Source organism: Drosophila yakuba, chromosome 2L (assembly GCF_016746365.2).
Source record: "Drosophila yakuba strain Tai18E2 chromosome 2L, Prin_Dyak_Tai18E2_2.1, whole genome shotgun sequence".
Lineage (NCBI taxonomy): Eukaryota > Metazoa > Arthropoda > Insecta > Diptera > Drosophilidae > Drosophila > Drosophila yakuba.
In genome coordinates, this window is record NC_052527.2 from 20,568,036 (window position 1) to 20,586,003 (window position 17,968).

The window sequence follows — 17,968 nt, forward strand, 5'->3', positions numbered from 1 at the left end:
GAATATTATTGCAGATTTATCTGGCACTACTATTATTTTGATCGCAACTGTATGTACACAAAAAAAAGTACAAAAAAATGTTGTACCTAAGAGATTATGAAATTGCCTCATCGCACTGTAAGGGGTATCTAATAGTCGATTATTTCTCGTATTGATAGCAGCTCGATATATGTATATTTTATTTTTGGATTTTCGGTCACTGTGTTCATCGAACTTGCCACTTACCGGCATTTTCTTTCCGTTCTGAAACGAACAGAATTCCTTCGGTTGGGGGATAACAGAGATTCTCCCCGCGCCTAACAGATTGGCACGGAAGTTGTAGAATGAGAGGAGACAGGAGCTTGATGCCGAGAATCTGTGATGTGTTTTTTGCGCTCGTTTGTTTAAACGTAATTTAAAGCGGATATTTTACCTAAGATTTTGTATATTTAAATAAAGTAGTACCAAAATATTGCATACATAATACACACAAGGCACACATTAACTTTGACATGTGATGGTCCTGCGATAAAAGTTATCGATGGCTGGGAGAACGGTGGGGATGAGAAAACAAATTTACTTGCTTAAATGGCTCGTGAAACTGACAAAACACGTTCAATTCAACTCCGAAACGCAGAATAATAAGGGTGCATATTATTTTAGATGATTAAAATTCACGTAAAAAACAGACACACAACTAGACACTACTATAGTCCAAATTCTCTACCTGGACTACCTCGATTTCTTCATAGCTTTCCAACTGAATGCTTTCTTGTGGGTACTTGCGAAAAACACAAACTTTAGGAACAGCTGAGTGTCCACACACAAAGCCACACGTGCTGTACCTTTAGCTAACATACCAAAATGGAACTTAAAGGCAAAACACTTACCGCCCTGTAAACCCAACGATTGCCCAGGGGCAAATTGAACATTATATTTACTTTTCGTTTTCTTATTCCCGTTAAATTCGCCACACTTTAAATAAATTATATCGCAAAAATCCTTAAAATATGTTATCTTTTGCAGAGGCCTAGCACGCGTTAGTCTTTTACAAAAAATCACTTTCAACTAACATAGCTTTACATTTTCTCGATTAACGTGCCCGTGCCAGTGTTGCCAATTAAAAAAAAATTGTAATCGAAAAACAATTAAATTTAAAATAGTATGTATATATAAAACAATATCTAGATATATATTTTTATATTCGCAAAATCCTTAAATACTGAAAACTATCAAATATCTAAACATATAAAACATATTATCTATAACAATAGTTTATATTTTTTGCGGATAACATGTTGATAACAGATTTAAAATAGACCAGGACATAAAATTGAGATATCCCGCTAATATGTAGGATTGATGATGTGTTATTTGGCGACCAGAAGTATCATCTTATTAGAGAAGAGCTACAACAATTGTACATATCGATACAACCAACAAACTTGTGACAATAAATTTCTATGGAACAGCTGACCGAGACTATGCAATTTAACAGCTAACAGAGGACCCCAGATGTCTTAGCAGCACTCGTAAGCAATTCGCCTTACAGCACGCTGTTAGCGGGACTACCGATAACAGGATCTATCGATAGCAACCATTTGTGAGAAAGAGGAAGAGCGAAAAACTCCAATGTTTGTAAAACATATTAATTACTGTTAAAGGAATCCGCTTTAGGCGCAGAGGAGTTTACAGCGAGCACGGGAACACATAGGAAGCATAGAGTGACACCATCCTGGCAACACTTTCCGTGCAGTGGACATATGGCCAACAGAAACATGCGTAACACCACAACCAAAGTGGAGGCCCTGATTGAGAGCTGTCGCAGCGAGGGCAAGTGGCACCGGGTTATCGCGCTAACAGATGAACTGAAGACCGGGTCCCCGCACAATGGTAAGACGGTTTCGGCTGATGACGGTATTTCTGAAATGACTGCACTCTTCCATGGAACAGAGTGCCTGGCCAACTTTCTAGTGGGGGAAGCCCGTCTGGAGAGTTATCTGGAGGACAACGCACTCGCGTCAGACTCAAACTTTGGGCGTGCCAAGTCCGGCTTGACCGAGGCCCGACGCTTCCTTCATTTGGCTTTGGGCGAAAGTGGTCAAAAGGCGGGCATTGCCCTGGACGCCTATCTGCTGCTGGCCAAGCTGTGCTTTGCCTGCGGAGAGTATGAACAGAGCCTGGATAATTTCGTCAAGGCAGAACTCAATACGCTTGCCGAGAAGGAGCTGACCCTGTAAGTTAAGACAACGTTTAGTAAACAAAATGTTGTCTATCTGCACGGGGAAATATTAGGGTGTTTCAATATAAATAGTATTGTAGCTCTTCAGGACATACCCAATATAATTATTCCGTTTTTATGTCAATCAAAATCCCAATACTTATCCTAAAACTCATCGCTCTTCTGCTTACATATGTATCTTTTTAAAAGTCGTAGCCTAAAAATCCTTGCGGAGTCGTATGCAATCAAGGGACTGTGCCTAGAGCAGCAGACTACGAAGCCGTCATCTAAGTTTAAGAAGGCCGAAAAGGACACGGAAATGGTAAGATCTTCGATTTAATTTTTAAAATGTAAGTAATTTTTTAATTTTTATTCCAGATTAGCTGCTTTGAGCGTGCATCTGACCTAGGCCTGCTCTATCTGCAGGAATACGATATCGTTAGTGGGAGCAGTGGCTCGTCGAACAACTCAACTGCTGGTTCTACGTTAAATGTAAACGCGTCTACTGTGCAGCCTTCTAGCAGCAGTTTTGCCATTAGCAGTACTATACCGGCGAGTGGTCAAAGTGGACTAGAAATGAACCGCAGGATGGGTGCCATCCTAGAGACCGCCCTACAGCGGGCGCCAATAGTGCTTATTAAGACGGAAAAGCTTCAAGAGGCCGTTGAACGGTATCGAATCATGCTGAACGCCATCGAAACGCGGGCTACTCAATCGTTGCGCCTCACGCTGGCCCGTCAGCTAGCTGAGGTCCTTTTAAGAGGGATCTCGGGCACGATATACTCTCCTCCCTTTACCGGAAAATCTGGAGGTGGAACGCTGCGAGGAGGGTCCTCCAAAAAACTTTGGAAGCCGCGAAAATACGCAGCCCGCCAGCAGTTCAACCCTCGGAACCAGCAGGAAGAGGTGATTCTGTTGTTACTTATAGCCGAGGCACTGGCTGTGAGGGATACAGTTTTGTCGCAGAGTCCTGAGTTTAGACAGGCCCGTCAGCATGCTATGGGCAACGTTACGGCCGTCTATGATCTCCTGACCTTGGCTACTGTGCGCTGGGGGCTCGTCCAGCTATTAAATGAGTCCTTTGAGAAGGCGCTAAAGTTTAGCTTCGGTGAACAGCATGTGTGGCGGCAGTACGGATTAAGTTTGATGGCAGCCGAAAAACACTCGCACGCTCTAAGGGTATTGCAAGAATCAATGAAGTTGACTCCTGGTGATCCCCTGCCTTGTCTGTTGGCTTCTCGCCTTTGCTACGAGAGTCTGGAGACAGTAAAGCAAGGTCTCGATTATGCTCAGCAAGCGCTCAAGCGCGAAGTAAAGGGTAAAAAAAAACGTTGGGTATATAGATTTAAACATTTTATTACGCTAATCCAAACTCTACTTCTTCCATGTACAGGCCTGCGACCATCACGAAGCCAACTCTTTGTGGGCATCGGTCACCAACAGCTAGCCATTCAGTCAAACTTAAAAAGCGAGCGAGATGCGTGTCACAAGCTGGCTTTGGACGCCTTGGAGCGCGCTGTGCAGTTGGATGGGAACGACCACCTGGCGGAATACTACTTGTCCTTGCAATACGCGCTTTTGGGACAGCTGCCGGAGGCATTAGTTCATATCCGTTTCGCCCTGGCGTTGCGCATGGAACATGCGCCATGTCTACACCTGTTCGCTCTGTTGCTGACAGCGTCGCGCCGTCCTCGTGAAGCTTTGGGGGTTGTGGATGATGCTTTACACGAATTCCCCGATAATCTGCAGCTACTGCACGTTAAGGCACACCTGCAGCTGCATCTAGAGGACGCGGAGACGGCGCTGGGCACTGTACAGCACATGCTGGCCGTGTGGCGGGACGTTTACGAGGCCCAGCTAGCGGGAGAGGAGGAGAAACACTCTGATACTAAGAGTGGTGTTCACTTGGCACATTCTTCACAGATGTCCGACAAGGATTCAAGTAAGAGTTCGATAGCTGCCGCTTGCATCTGACTTGTTCTCTATCTAATAATGTGAATGTTCTGTGTATATACACTCGTATATATATCTGTATCCCAAACTCTGCGGAATCAATGTATTATACGTAACAAACAAATCAAACTCGCATATATAATTGTAAGTTTGCTAAGAAAATTCCGGTTAATCAAACTCGAACATAGTCAACACCGGGAGTCGCATTCACTAAAATTTTACTGGTTCAGTAGTTATCTAGATAAATTATCTGATCATATAGTTTTCCTCCCATGCACTACTTTTTTAAAACACGTTCCTATTAACACGTACATTTTGTAAATAATATTAAGGACTCCTTTATGCACCCCAACATTTTTACGTTCTTCTTATACTCAAAGAGTATTGTATGAAACAAGATTTGTATGCAACATTCTTCGACTTTTGTCTTCGGAGGTCTCAAAAATACCATTAAACGGTATTTGGGACACTCGAAATAAGTCTAAACATAATATTTTTTTAGAATGGGCTTTTGGTTCGTAATCTGTTGCGATAATATAACCTTTTTGCCCTCTGCTAAAACATATGTGCATGATCTCAACACTTTGTTTATCCTTATCTACTTATCTTCGCCTCCGTTTCAACATTTTTTCTTGTCGTTATGGAATTAACTTTTGTCGAAAGAACTAAACTGAATTTCATTCTTTAAAGATTCTGTGTACGCGGCTTCATTGGCTGCAGTCTCCCGCGTTGAACAGGCTCTGAGTGAAGCAGCAAGCTCACTTAGCTCATTTACACAGCGTCCTGGACCTCGACGCCCCTGGATGCTACAGATTGAAGTGCGTTTCCAATTTCGTTTAATATATAAGTGAAGTTATAAGTTAAATTGGATGCTAAATGTATTCGTTTAAGATATGGCTTCTGCTGGCTGATGTCTATCTGCGCATTGATCAGTCCAACGAGGCACTCAACTGCATACACGAAGCTTCACAGATTTATCCGCTTTCGCATCAGATTATGTTTATGGTAAGTTGTAAAATTTTTAATTTACTCGTAGAAGAAGAGCTTATATTGGATTTATTGAAAATTATGTAACAGCTAGAAGGAAGCGTTCATTAGGATCAATAGCCTAGTCTATCTGGCCATGTCCGCCTGTCTGTCCATCCGTATGAAATTAGTGATCTCAGGAAAAGCCAGAAAGTGCAAACTAAGTATCCTGATTCCAGAGTCGTAGACGCTGCGCAAGTTTGTTTCACGCCCATTCTAATGCAAACTGCCACGCCAACACTTTTGGAACATTTGAACTTAGTTGTCAGTCTGGTAAATTTCAATCGATTTATCCAACAAAATTTGTTGTTCGTTTGTTCCTAATTTCTATAGATATGCCAAAAAAATCTTGAAACTTCTCGTTCGCATTTCAACTAGCTGAGTAACGGGTATCGGGGAATTTGACTACATCGTTCTCTAATATTTTTAAAGTATTTTAATTTGTTTGTCTGTCTTATACCAATCTTCAAACATGGGCACAGATGTCAAGCGGCTCAAGCTGCCGCACAATCAGAAAAACTATGTGATAAAGCTTACATTGGAACGATCGGTTAGAACTGAAATTGTGAAAATATTAAGATAAAACTTAACAGAGCTGAATTTTCTTTTTAATTTGATCAGCGAAAATCGATCTTAATAAACTATGTTGGGTTGATAAATAGTTTTAAATTTTGCGAGACCTGCAAGGATTTTAAAACTGAGTCTTTTTAAATTCTCCATTCCTTTTTTATTCCATTCCGATTCTCAATAATTTAAGTACCATTTTTTATTTAGCGTGGGCAAGTGCATGTCTATTTGGAGCAATGGTTTGACGCCAAGCAATGTTTCCTAAACGCTGTGGCCGCCAACCCAAATCATACAGAAGCTCTGCGTGCTCTAGGAGAGGCGCATTTAATACTGGGCGAGCCCAGATTGGGAGAAAAAATGCTTAAAGATGCGGCCAAACTGGATCCGAGCTGTCCAAAAATTTGGTAAGCTTAAAGGCATATACTAACACTTAAAACAAAATTCATATTGACAAATTTACCAGGTTCGCACTGGGAAAGGTGATGGAGATTCTTGGCGATTTCCATGCCTCAGCCGATTGCTTCGCCACGTCGTTGCAGTTAGAGCCATCATGTCCGGTGCTACCTTTTACTTCTATACCTTTGGTGTTTGAATAGGAACACTTTCGCGCTGCATTAAGTTTGTTTGTAGCATATTTAAGCTTAAACCTCAAAATGAACAGCAATACTATTACTATTCCTTACTTTAAAAATTGTTGTATCACAGTATTGGAGCAACAAATGCTTAAACATTGTTTGTTCAAGCTAATCTGTATTTAGTGGGCAATACATCTATCTTCCTTATTCATTAACTTTTTAAGGAGATGGTTTGGTAAAATTGATTACTCCATTAGATGTTGTTAATTGCATACAAAATTGGTTATTATTATTAAAATATATAATATTTCAAAAATTATTTTTTCTTTATTGAACCGGTGGATGCCACTCCTAAATTTTTTTTGAGGTCCTTGCATTTTTTACAGTGGGAAATCATCCTGATTAGTATTGGTGCATTTTAGTAAAATGCACTCTTTCATGAGCTTTCACTTTCCGTATAAGCTAATTGACGCCGATAATTTCCGCATTCTGTGCTAAAATCCAAATTTAGACATTATAACTACCAAGGAGTTTACTTACAGTTCGCCCCATTTTCTTTATGTTCGGTGGGCTTGTGTCGTTGCCCTTGGCAACTAGCGTAGTGCACGGCCAATCAATAAAAAGTAAACAAGGCAGTCGAAAGTGTAGTGTCACTGCACAGCAGGCATTGGAATTTGGGCTTATAACGCCACTCTTAAAAAATCCTGGGTGCTTCATTTTGTGTTCCAGTTTAAACTTTGGCCTCGTTAGATTAGCTACTTGAATCTTGATGGGCGATTAGTTCCACAATCATAATGACGCCTAAACAAAAGCGTCGCGGACGCAGCGAGTCGCTGTGCAATAGCAAAGACAAGGGACAGTCCAAAGCAAAGCACTTAGACCTGCTTGAGCATCTGGACTTAAGCGACACCTGCTGCGACATCTGCCCCTGCGACTGCTATATCTCCCACAGCAGCGGTTCCGTGAGTGGGCGCAGCGTTCATCGGCAGGAGAGCGTCAACGAATTGCTGCAACTGGAAAACGACATTCAAACTCTAGAGCAATTGCAGCGAAGAGAAAGTCTAAGCTGCAAAATTAGTTCTAGCAGCCAGGGCCACCGAAGAAGTACTTCCAGATCGTCAACAGAAGGAAAGTTTTCTCACAGCAGGCGGGGTTCCTTCGACTCTCAGAGAAGAATTACAAGCTCAGGAAGAAGTCGGCGGTCAAAGAGCGCAGGAAGTCGCACTTGCGAGTCTTGGGAGAAGCAGCCTTCACAGAAATTAAAGCAAACACCTCAGGATCGTCGAAGGCGCCGTGCTCAAAAGGATTGCAGAATGCTTCAAGTAAGCTTAGATAACATGAAAAAGATTGTTAGATTGGGAAACTAGCAATTGGAGCCGTTTGCAATTTATACGCAAAACTCTTGCTTTGAAATCGTTTAATTCTTTTAATTAATTTTTTGATATTTAAAATCGTTTAATAGTAAATTCTTTAAGTTTTTTAAGCAAATAAGCATCAATATACAAGCTTTCCAAAAAAAACACATTCTGTTTATATCCGTTACTATATTCGTGGAAAATTATGTAACAGGTAGGAGGAAGCGTTTAATTCATCAGTATTACTAAACGAGTCAATCTACCCGTATCCGTCTGTCCGTCCGGCTGTCTAAATGAACGCTGTCATCTCAGAGCTATAAAAGTTGGAAAGTTGAGATTAAGGTATGATTCTAGTGAAAAACATTTTGGCTCATAGAGTTTTAACAAGTTAAAATTGTAATATTAAGAGTAAGTACAAATGTAATCGTCGATACGTGGTGCTCGTGACCAATCTGGCAAGCAGTCGCTTTTTTACCTTTCTACATCTTAAATACCTTAATATTCGTTAAATACATACGTGATTGCATGTTCTTCAACTCTGTACCACCCTAATAGATATTTTTGGCCCCCCTTAACGACGCACCAAACCTTTCTATCATCGGACGGGCCAAATCCAAATCGCAAGAAAATTTGTCTGTGGTGTCATACCAACCGCAGGTCAAGCAGAGCTCGTTATGCAGCTCGATGGCCAACTTGTGCCTTGCACCAATGGTGCGAGCCGCATATCAGCAGGTCCCCAGCCACGACCAGAAGATCCTTAACTGCATGGCGAAAAAACGGAGGCAACAGGCCGCCGAAAAGGAGACGGCCTGGTTGGCGCGGAAGTTCTGGGAGAACGAACGTCTTGAGCGGCAGCTTCATCACGTGGAGCAACTGGAAGCTTACAAGCATGCGGTTCACGACAAACAATTCCAGGACTACCTGGTGACCAAGGCGCGACTGCACGCTTTGGCTGAGCGGGATCTGTCAGAGCTTAAGCGATTGCGTGGAGCGCTTAACGCCAAGGACGTTGCGGTCAAGAAGCGCCTGGAGGCCAGACGGCTGGAACGAGACCTTAACATCTCGCAGCGACGGTGCGAGGAGTTGCGTCGCCGCGAGGCGTTCACCGTTCATCAGGAGGAGCAACACCTGGACGACACCTTGCGTAAGCGCGACATCTGCATGAGGCTAACGCAACGCCTGCGACGTGCAGACGAGTTACGTGGCCAGCTGTTGGAATCGTACCTCAAGCGTATGCAGCTCGACAACTACACGGAGCAGGTACAGCACGAGGAGCACTGGCGGGAGCGACAGCAGGAAGAGCGGTTACGCAGGGACCAGCTCCGCGAGGATATCGAACGTAAAAACTATCAGTCCCAGCGCTTCGTTGAGTGTCGCCAACGTCGCCAAAATGATCGCTTCCGTACCGCTAAGATCTCTGCCAGTTTGCGGGAGCTGGTGCGCCAGTCCGTCACACCCGAAGGCGCTATTAGTGGTTCCGTGGGCCAGGATTCCCCAGCGCTCAACTCATATGTCCAGCAGCAGATAAAGCTGGGTCGCCTGCTCTTTGAACAATCTGGCGGGAAAAAACTTGTTTGACAGACACATTTTTGATGGATATGTATGTACATATACACAAATCGTTGCTGGTTTTATGTTAATAAAGTCAATTAGTACTTTTAGTTATATTTTTGTAGATTATGTTTAAGTCAAGTTATGTACTGTATAAGCATACGCTGGGGTATGATTTCAGTCCGATGCATAGATTTGGATCTTCTCAGTCCAATCAAGAGTGATAACGAGGCCGTGTAATCAATAAGCACCGGGTGATAAGGCTGAGGTAAACGAATCTTGGTTCATAAAGACAAAAGTGTACTCCACCCTGATCCAGGAACTGCAGAGCACGTTCATATGTATATAGCCTCAGTTAAAGGCCTTGAATTGGGACAGTGTCCCAAGAGGACTTCCCTTAGTTTTCTCTTTTTTCGTATCGATCACGTTTCGGAAGTGCAAATACTTAAAGTGAGCAAGAGGCCCGCAAATTAAAAATAAGATGCACATGCATCCCAAACTGAGACAAGGTTATCAGACCCCATTGAGTCTGATTCATCGTCGACCCAGGCCAGCGGTCGTTTCCTGAGTTCAAGCTTTTAGGGTCTATCAAAGTTAATTAGATTAACACTTTAACTGCTCTCTCGGTTTTAGAGCTCAAGTGCATAATTGTTGTGGTGGTTTTGAAATTGAAACAAATGTCGTGCTCATGCACGGTGACATTTTGTTTTATAATTAGTGAGGCTTGATTTTGACTTAAACTTTTAGAAATTGTACTACTTATTAGTTTTATTACGTATTACTTATAGAAACTCGTCTTTGCCTACAGGCGCCATATATATTTATCTCCATTACGTCATTGAATATTCTATTCATCTCAAACCGATTAGAATGTTCGATGATTACTTGAAACTATGATTACATGTCGCAAATTTAGTGTATACCCACTGCTCCTATTGTAGCTATATGGTCATATTGTGGTCTGATCCGTACCGTCCCGACTTATATACTACCAGCAATTGAGAGAAGACATATGGCAATGTAACGTAGAAACTAACTAACTGAGAGACCGACTAGGATATATCCTCCCTGCTGTTGATACTGTTTCAGAATATACCTTCTTTATATGAACATATTTGTAGCATTCGTTCCATTGCAAACTTCTAAGTAAAATTAATATGTGTATCTTCTTCATTAAGATAGCGCTATAATCAATTTCCACGACTAGTGAAATTTTAAAGTGTTTAGTAGCTTACATAAAAATTGTTAAGACAGATAGTAAAATCAAGAAGAAATCTAAATATTTTTTTAAACTGTGGGCGAGTTTTTTTAATCTAATTTACCCTGCGTCTTCGTCTTTAGAATTTGCATACTTAATCTAGCCCTAATAGTTTCCAATATCATGACGTTTATACAGACAGACAGATGTCCGTATAAAACGCTTTCTTCTACCTGTTACATATTTTTAATTGAACATGCATAACCTACGTTACAGTACGAGTAACGGGTATACAAGTATTTTTCGTCTTTTCGCGGTCGTATGATACGCAGTCGTTATAAGAATTTATCTTAAACATTTACAAGTACATCTTCAAACTGACGTCAATTAGTCATAAACATCAAAATGTAAAATATAGCTTATTAGTCCGAATTATTAAAAAAAAATTGAAAATGTTATATAACTTTATTTTAAACTCTTAGTATGCACAGAAAATTAGGTTTGGGTGCTTCAAATTGTCTGAGTTAAACATACTTATTTATACAGAAAATCTTTAAAAAAAGTTAAAATGCCAAGATGTGATGATATATATATTAATCACTACAGCTTACGTGGTGAGAATATATTACTGTGGACGGCACTCCTTAGCACCAGGAGAGTGTGCGAAGACGACTACTTTATGTACACGAAAAATTAAAATCTGCTGTAGTTGTCCGACCATAACGAGTCCAAAGTCGACCAATCGAAAACTAAAATTAACCAAAGGTGCTGCATACCAAGACTTTAAAAAAAAAAAATGGTTAAGGAAAAAAGCGGTATTAGTGAACATTGCTAAAAATTGTTGTCACAAAAGTTGACATCAGAGGTTTTCTATGTTGGAGACTTGATCGTCACTGGTTATAAACTATAAAGTATATATATTCTTTATCAGGATCACTAGTCGAGTCAATCTGGCTATGTCCGTCTGTCCGTATGAACATCGAGATACTTTTCAATGTGTCAAAAAATGTTGAAATTTCTGGTTCATACTTCCACTAGCTGAGTAACGGGTATCTAATAGTTGGAGATCTCGACTTTAGCGTTCCCCCTTGATTTTAAGTCGTTAAAAGATTTTTTTGATTTTGTTAACATATATTTTCTAGGGGAATTCAAGGGAAGACAGAAATTTTTAAAAACCAAACAAACGAATAGTTGGCTTAAAAGACCAATGCCTTGCCGGCCAAAGCTACAATTTACTTCGGGTTATAAAATCCCTTTGGCCTTACAACAAGTTTCTAGATAATAATGTTTACACTTCACAAACTCACGGTGCTGCCTTGTCACTACGCCAACGAAATTCCCCACTGATAATAACTGGAAAATTTTACTTGCGCTTTTTCTTACAATCTTGCTGTGGATCGACCCCTTTCATGGCCCCTCTGTCAATCGCTTCTTCTTCTTTAAATACGATCTGTGATCACATTTTATTTTCTACTCAATAGGTGGTAGACACACATATTAGAGCCCGCGTGCAATTAAACCAAAGCTTTGTGCGATAAGCCCTGAATTGGGTTTTATAAAAACCTGAAATAAATTATTGGGCAGAGTCCTACTACGTGCTATCATCGCTGTAGAGGTTAACAAATTCTGAAAATTTATAAAAATTAACATTCTTGGTAAAATGATTTTATGTAGTAGTAAGCAGTCAATTGAACAAAAAATGTTTATATGTTTCTAGTAATAGTCACATAGCCATAAATACAATTGCGGAATATTGCTTTTTGGGGTTTTTTATTTTAGCTGTTGTATGTTTTGTCACCGAATTTCTTAAGCTTTAATCTTATTTCCAATCCACATTTTTTCACGATTTCTATTTTAAATGTGTTTTTTTACCTTTTTTTTGTGTATGCTGGGTGTTTTGATACTTTCTCCTCGCGGCTGCGTTTGGCAATCAACCGTTTGCGGCGAAGAAGATAAGATAAGACGACTGCGCATAGGAAATGCTTGCCAAATTCATTGTTGGGCAACAATAATGCAATGCCCAAAAAGGACCGAAATACTTCATAGCCTTATATTTAGGTCCCGAGATTGCCGTGCTAATTTGTGTGTCGGTCCGTACCGACAGTAAAAAAACAACTCGTTTAGTAGACAAGATTAAGAATGTACATACATTCTAGGTCAATTGTTAAGTCTCCGGCCTACCACAGTAAACAATATTTTAAATCTTTAACCCAAACCCTTAAAAAGCATGTGTATAAATTTGTCAGCTGTGCGTTTATTAGTTTGTGAGTTATAGCATTTTGAGTGAAGCTACTCTTGCTATTGTGAAGAAAAGGGATAAAATAGAAATTAGCGTGTTACAAAATACAGATATTTGAAGGGGAAAAATACATTTAATGCCACAACTTTGCTTGATAATGAGTTTTCGGACACTGCCGCAGGAAAATTAACCATCAAGGGTTTTTATCATATTAGGCAGGGGATTTTCAATTGACCTGACTGTATGCATTAGAGGTCCTCATCGTTTTTATCAACCTGTTGCATTCTTTTCAATTAAATACTATGAACGGCATATAAACTTAGAACAAACTGTTTCTATCGTGAAACTTTTTAAAGCGATGTTTAAAAGTAAATTTTCGAGCAAAAGTATTTTATTCAATGTTATAGAAAAAAGTACAAATATAAGCTATATTAAAACTAGTACTCAAAGTGGATGTACGTATGTACAAATGTATGTAAATTCAAAAAACGATTAGTGACAACTAAAACAGTAATAATTACATTATCCTAGATTAATATATGAAATATCAAAAAACATTTTTTTTTTCAACTTGGCATTAATAATGAATAAGAAAATAGTACAAGTATTTTGACAGCTTGAAATACGTAACTCTAAAGTGTTGTGTTAAGACTTAATTCACCTTTTGCCAAAAAATGATATTATATAAATATTATTGACTGTAATGTAAGAGTTATAGGTGGTGGACTCGGTGTAATTGCCCCTCCAGCGCCCCTAATACTAGATGCAGCCTCTTCCTAGGATGCGGGTGTGGGCCTCAGCTCTCGATAACCTCTGTCTCTAACTGGGCCTCGATGATCTCTGCGTGCAGGCGTACCATGTGATTGTTCAGGTTGCCAACACTCTGGTAGCACTTGTCACAGTACTCGCAGGCGAATGGCTTCTCACCGGTGTGTACCAGCAGGTGCGAGTTGAGGTGGCCACGAGTGAAAAAGGCCTTCGAGCAGCGATCGCACTTGAAGGGCCGCTCCATGTTGGGGTTGTGGGAGCGCATATGGGTGCGGAGGTCGGACTTGGTGGGCCAGCTCTTTGAGCAGCGTTGGCACTCGAATATGCGCGGCTTGGCTTCGCCAGTGTGGGTGCGAAGATGGGACAGCAGCTGCGTGCGCAAGACAAAGCGTCTCTCGCAGTGCTGGCATCCGAATGGGCGCTCCGTTGAGTGCACCGACTTCACATGGTAGCGAAGACTGTGCCGCGAGGCAAAGTTTTTGCCACACTCCTCGCACTGGTACCTCATCTCGCCCATGCCGTGCACAGCTGTCATGTGCAGCTTGAGTTGAAAGTTGCGAGTGAACTTCTTTTCGCACTCGGGGCACGGGTGCAAGGATCGCGGGTGCAAGCTACCAGCGGTTTTCTCCCTAGGCTTGGGGTTTTTCTGGCGCGACCTGGGTGTCCGCTCTCTGGGCTTTTCTGCGGGTTCCAGAGCCGGTTCTTCGGATGATTCCGGGGGCGTGGGAGGTTCGGCTGCTAGGAGCTCGGCAGTCTCCGGTTGGTGATGCGGAGTGTTAAGGCTGCCTGAATCAACCGACGATTCCCAGTACGAGGGCGTCCCAAGCTCAATGGGCGAGCTGTCTTGGATGTCCAGGCTTTCTGTGGTCATAAAAATGTTATAGTTCAAATGTGGAAGTTCAAAGGACAATATAAACAAGACAGAATGATATAGACACCAGCATATCAATAGAATTTTGCAATTAGAACAAGAATATTATGTCTCCTGAAATGTCTCTTTTACTGCGATGCAAATTTAAGGCTGAAATCAATAAATATACTGTCTGCAATAAAAAAAATAAACACTAACGAATCTTTTTATAAGCACCAGGTATGTATATAAGTAGCAGGTATACATATCCGTTTTTTCATGAATGCATAGTTTTTGTCTAGCAGATTATTTTTTAAATTTAATGGCTTCATCCCTATAGAATTCTAGTTTGTTATCAGCCTATTATCAGCATGTGTTAGAAAAACGAAACATTTTATATTACATTTTCTATTATGACCTAATCCTTGGTTCTTTGGCCGACCCGTGCGTGATAACATACCAAAATCAACGGTCTCCATTAAGGGCGCCACATAGGCTACCGGCTTGCTTGTTTGCAGCGGCATGGCCATCGGTCCCTCCAGGCTGCCCACTTCTCGCTCCAGGCATTCGAGTACATCGTCCAGGGCCAAGGCGTCTCCCACGGCCACCGTGTGTTTCCAGTGCTCGTGCCTCATGCGGAGCACCTGCTCGGAGTGCTCGCACCGCCGCTGGAAGTCGCGGGCGTCGTACAGGCGTCGAAGGCAGAGGTCGCAGATCACGTCGGTGAGGTTGTCGCCCGGTTCCAGACGCAGGGTGGGAGCTAGGGCCTTCAGCTCCACAGCCAATTGACTAGAAGCGTCATGGAGACTGTGGTAAAGCGGCGGCTGCTCCAGCAGGCAGCAGCGGCAGACGAGCGGGTGGTGTGGCAGCAGCGAAAGCATAATACTTAGTTGTCAATATCAGGCGGACGATCGCGGTATGCACTATAAGTTCAATTAAGAAAGTCCCGATCGGTACGGACGTTTGGCATAGTGGTTTTCCTTGGGTTGTGGTGTAAACTCAGTATACCTGGGTTTTCATTATGAAATCGGATTTCATTACGGTTTGACCACAGTCTTAATACTTGGTGCGTCGGCTCTGATCGCCGGTCGCTGGACGTCTGAGGGTGTTGGTCCGCATCCGATCCACTCCTCAGAGCAATGTTGCCAGCGATGTCTATCAGGAAAGGCGACCGGGGCATACCGATAGCCCTTGGCTTGAGCGATAAGTCAGAGGCGGCGGAGGCTGGGGGCGCAGAGAGACATCGGGAGATTCGTCTGCGAAGAGGGGTGTCGTAGGGCTACTATCGACGGTCAACGTCAACGGTTGCTAATTTTCAGTTCGTGCCAGCTAATTGATTGCCCCGGTGAACATCCGCCGACTGTCCCTGAACAGTGATAAGGCGTTATTATCTCGAAATTATTTGGGTGGTCCACATCCCCGACCACCTTTCTTCTCCCGTCCTCCGCTGTGCCCTCTTCGTCGAGATTCGAACAGACCGAAATAGATCTGTAACCGAACCTTATCACCGTCCGTAGAGATCATCGATCCGCTGCGGGTTTCCCTGTCGCCGCACTATTGTTGTATTTACCGCTAACTTTTTGAGGCTTAAACGGCCAAATTCATTGGCCAAATGAATCGCTTGCTCTAAAAATCTTTTACCAGAGGGACAAAGAACCGGATGCTGCAAAAAAAATTCCCGGCAAGCCTTGCCTAAGAGGTTTTTGAACAACGCAAAGAAAATTGTGTAGAATGGGGGAAGCCTTAACGGTACAAGCTCATAATCACCACTGAATGTGATTATTCTAGATTCCAAAGTTCGAGAGCCGATACTAATTTTTTAATCTTTATAGGACGTGTTTGCTAGATTTTAAATATGTTTGACCTTAACATTTACAATTCGTGTACTTCCCCAAAATTGTTGGATGCATATTCCTTTCAATGAAAGCATATTTAATAAGTGGAAGCCACCTGAAAAAACAGATAAGTGGACCATGGGATTTCTCCGTAATACAGATTATTGGTCGATCAAGTAAATTTTGAATCATTGATTACTGATCCTGCATGCAAGAAAGTTTTTCACTGATCTCCAGCTGGGTTTTTATCATCGTAGAGAGCGTGATGGCCATGAGCATATCCCGTAAGTTGGTATTGAACATGAGCCGAAATTTTTCCGAGTCCAACAACGGTACAGCGGTAAGAGCGGCATAAAGGGCTCTGCCGATGACGTTGTCCGGCTTTCTCTTCCTGGCCAAGACATCGTTGATGTAGCGCAGCACTAAGTCCAGACGCTGTTGTATGTCCCTAGTGGCATCTACCACCTGCACCAACTCTGGGAGGAAACGCTCCATTTGCTTGGTTCCCTGTTGCAGCGATTGCTTTTCTAGGGAACGCAGAGCCACCAGATCGGAATTTCCGTTGCTAATCTCGAGTGGAACTAATGAGAACATCAGCCCTTTGGTGCCTCCAGGTACTCCGATCTCCACGGCACAGTACAGACGGGTCGAAAGTCGCTGGCTCTTCAGGGTTGCATCCATTACCAGGTGCACTGGCTGTATTTCGCCGCATTCTCTGGCATAATAGTCGTGGAGCAGGGACGCGGAGCGAGACACCGATTTCCCTGTGGAGAACCATCCCAGCACGCGCTCGTTCGAATAGGTCAGCATATTTAGCTCTAGGAACTCGGAGGCATATGAGATATCCAGATCAATGCGGTTAATCTCCGGGTGCTCCTTGTGCGGAACAGGAAAACAGTTGGTAATCTCGAAGTGGCCCTCCTTGTTGCGCCCCAGCAAAGTACCCATAACCTTTGATTCGATTATTGGAAGATTTACTGGGCAGGAGATCCGCACACACTTACCTGATTGTCACCTTTTGGTCGGCGCTCGTAGGCGTCAATAATTTGGAACAGCACCAATGGTTTTATAAACACTTTAGCTTGCATGCTAAAATTCCTGGACATCATGGGTCACACAAAAAAATAAGTTTGAAAAGGAACTTGGTAAAGCAAACTTGGCTGCGCTTTTGCCTTACCTCGATCCAGTGTTGTAAAATGTGATGATAACTTTTATGGCAATGTGTCAAGCTGTACTCATGTTTGCCTATTTAGAAACAATTTGAAATGGTAAATAAAAACAAGTTAAAAAAAATAAAATTGAACTACATACCTTATTTTACAGATGTGTATGCTAAAGAACAAAATAATAAAAATTATTACCATATTAAAAAGTTGAAAACTTGATAATCGTCTATTTTCACGGACCAGCCCCGATTACAAAACGCGAAATTTATGTATATCAATATATTTGAGGGCTTTAACTACTTCAGTTTAAAAAATATTTAAATTTACCAAATAAAATTGACTTTTTTGTTCCTGGTTTGCTGTGTTTACCAACTCGACTTTATTCTAGGCTGTTGTCTCTCTATTTTGAGTTTTTTTTTTCTCGGAGTTGGACACGCTAATAGAACTCTACCTAACATCTACAGTGTAGATTTTACACGCAGATCCTTTTTGAAGCAAGAAGATAATGACTTGTAAAATTCCAGCTTCTTCAAATGGTTTTAGCAATTGCTTGAGTCTTAAATGAATAACGTTTGTAACTCGATAACGGAACCTTTAGTTCCGTAGTTCGCAGATTAAAAGGGTAAGCAAATTGATAGAAAAGTATATGCCAGATAGGAGGAAATGTTTGCGCCTTATTTTTGAT

General features: G+C 41.9%; 5 protein-coding genes across 9 annotated transcripts in view; 2 read left to right on the forward strand and 3 right to left on the reverse strand.

The window, feature by feature from the left end:
• The window catches only part of LOC6529044 (7SK snRNA methylphosphate capping enzyme bin3), a 33,487-nt gene extending 32,452 nt beyond the window's left edge, over positions 1-1,035 (reverse strand). The window contains exon 1 of one of the 2 annotated variants that reach the window (XM_015198712.3): positions 870-1,035. The gene's annotated coding sequence lies outside the window, so the exon portion shown is untranslated. Of the gene's footprint in view, positions 1-225; positions 471-869 lie in introns of those variants that run through there. The other variant, XM_015198711.3, reaches the window with a different exon arrangement.
• Positions 1,036-1,563: 528 nt separating this feature from the next.
• On the forward strand, positions 1,564-6,437 carry LOC6529046 (tetratricopeptide repeat protein 7B). Of its 2 annotated transcripts, none has more exons than XM_002090041.3 (9): positions 1,564-1,872; positions 1,933-2,215; positions 2,411-2,522; positions 2,579-3,518; positions 3,594-4,142; positions 4,844-4,971; positions 5,045-5,158; positions 5,954-6,150; positions 6,210-6,437. In XM_002090041.3, exons 1-9 carry the CDS (start codon positions 1,743-1,745, stop codon positions 6,340-6,342), a joined length of 2,586 nt encoding a protein of 861 aa, XP_002090077.1. In that variant the 5' UTR covers positions 1,564-1,742; the 3' UTR covers positions 6,343-6,437. The 2 variants fall into 2 exon arrangements, with proteins under 2 accessions (XP_002090077.1, XP_015054154.1); XM_015198668.2 differs by having other exon boundaries at positions 4,874-4,971.
• A 140-nt stretch (positions 6,438-6,577) lies between these two features.
• On the forward strand, positions 6,578-9,337 carry LOC6529047 (trichohyalin). The gene is made up of 2 exons (XM_002090042.4): positions 6,578-7,643; positions 8,232-9,337. Exons 1-2 carry the CDS (start codon positions 7,116-7,118, stop codon positions 9,252-9,254), a joined length of 1,551 nt encoding a protein of 516 aa, XP_002090078.1. The 5' UTR covers positions 6,578-7,115; the 3' UTR covers positions 9,255-9,337.
• Positions 9,338-12,659: 3,322 nt separating this feature from the next.
• On the reverse strand, positions 12,660-15,799 carry LOC6529048 (zinc finger protein Xfin). Of its 2 annotated transcripts, XM_015198709.3 has the most exons (3): positions 15,291-15,799; positions 14,743-15,205; positions 12,660-14,293 (listed from the first exon to the last, which is right to left on the reverse strand). In XM_015198709.3, exons 2-3 carry the CDS (start codon positions 15,161-15,163, stop codon positions 13,461-13,463), a joined length of 1,254 nt encoding a protein of 417 aa, XP_015054195.1. In that variant the 5' UTR covers positions 15,164-15,205; positions 15,291-15,799; the 3' UTR covers positions 12,660-13,460. The 2 variants fall into 2 exon arrangements, with proteins under 2 accessions (XP_015054195.1, XP_002090079.1); XM_002090043.4 differs by having other exon boundaries at positions 14,743-15,799.
• A 295-nt stretch (positions 15,800-16,094) lies between these two features.
• Positions 16,095-17,574, reverse strand: LOC6529049 (eukaryotic translation initiation factor 3 subunit F-2). Of its 2 annotated transcripts, XM_039371303.1 has the most exons (4): positions 17,429-17,574; positions 17,295-17,362; positions 17,122-17,215; positions 16,095-17,068 (listed from the first exon to the last, which is right to left on the reverse strand). In XM_039371303.1, exons 3-4 carry the CDS (start codon positions 17,203-17,205, stop codon positions 16,313-16,315), a joined length of 840 nt encoding a protein of 279 aa, XP_039227237.1. In that variant the 5' UTR covers positions 17,206-17,215; positions 17,295-17,362; positions 17,429-17,574; the 3' UTR covers positions 16,095-16,312. The 2 variants fall into 2 exon arrangements, with proteins under 2 accessions (XP_039227237.1, XP_015054194.1); XM_015198708.2 differs by having other exon boundaries at positions 17,122-17,362.
• Positions 17,575-17,968: the final 394 nt, after the last annotated feature.